At 56.9% G+C, this 849-nt stretch overlaps 1 protein-coding gene across 1 annotated transcript in view; it reads right to left on the bottom strand.

Annotated features, from left to right (window-relative positions):
* The window catches only part of OTUD3 (OTU deubiquitinase 3), a 6,778-nt gene that overhangs the window by 4,187 nt on the left and 1,742 nt on the right, over window positions 1-849 (bottom strand). Inside the window, exon 4 of the mRNA XM_018572646.1 lies at window positions 256-378. Within this exon, the coding sequence (XP_018428148.1) occupies window positions 256-378 (123 nt within the window). The remainder of the gene's footprint in view (window positions 1-255; window positions 379-849) is intronic.

The raw sequence follows: 849 nt of genomic DNA, 5'->3' as shown, positions 1-849 counted from the left end.
CCCATTGGCACCTCCGGGGTCCCCATTGACACGCATGGGGTCCCCATTGACACGCATGGGGTCCCCATTGACACGCATGGGGTCCCCATTGACACGCATGGGGTCCCCATTGACACGCATGGGGTCACCCGAGCCGTGCCGCTCTGATCAGAAGGGGGTCTGTTGACGTATCCTCTCCCGACACGCTCATGTGAAGGGGGCCGGAGAGTAATGATGTCCCAGATCCACCAAATTCCCTTTTCGGCGTGACTTCACCTCGGTCTGCAGGTTGGACGGCGTCTCGGCGTTATCATTGATGTGCCGCACGCTGTCGTAGTGCTCCCCGTACCGATAGGCGATGTGCAGCTCGCGGACGTTGCACTTATCTGAACCTCGGATCTGCAATGAGAGGACACGGAGGGAGATGACGCAGCCAGTCAGATAGAGCCCTCCTCATTTCCTGGCTGGAGGACACCCAGCATCATCCAGCCATTTCCTCCCCAGCCAGACTGTGCCTTTCATTCATTGGACTTCAGTTCCATCAATCATGGAGGCTCAGCGTCACATGTGGGTGGTCTTTATGCAAATACAGCCTGCTTGGGAACGCCCACTGCTCTAGATTGGCATCCACCCGTCAAGGCATTTTGATATTTGCATAACTCCTCCCACTGCTTGCATCAAGACTGAGGGTACTGAGGCAGGATGCTGTGATGGTTTCAGGAAGCTATATACAGCACCCTTCTGGCCCCTCCCACCAGCCATGATCTGCCTGCCGGCCCCTCCCACCAGCCATGGATAAAGAAGCAGAGGCGCCCATCGATGACATCACCCAGGTACGTGATGAACATTCAGCCATGATCTGCCTGCCGG

This window comes from Nanorana parkeri, unplaced genomic scaffold (assembly GCF_000935625.1).
Source record: "Nanorana parkeri isolate BGI_ZX_2015 unplaced genomic scaffold, ASM93562v1 scaffold2092, whole genome shotgun sequence".
NCBI classification, from domain to species: domain Eukaryota; kingdom Metazoa; phylum Chordata; class Amphibia; order Anura; family Dicroglossidae; genus Nanorana; species Nanorana parkeri.
Note: the sequence above shows the minus strand (reverse complement) of the source record. Positions and strands in the feature narration are given on the sequence as shown.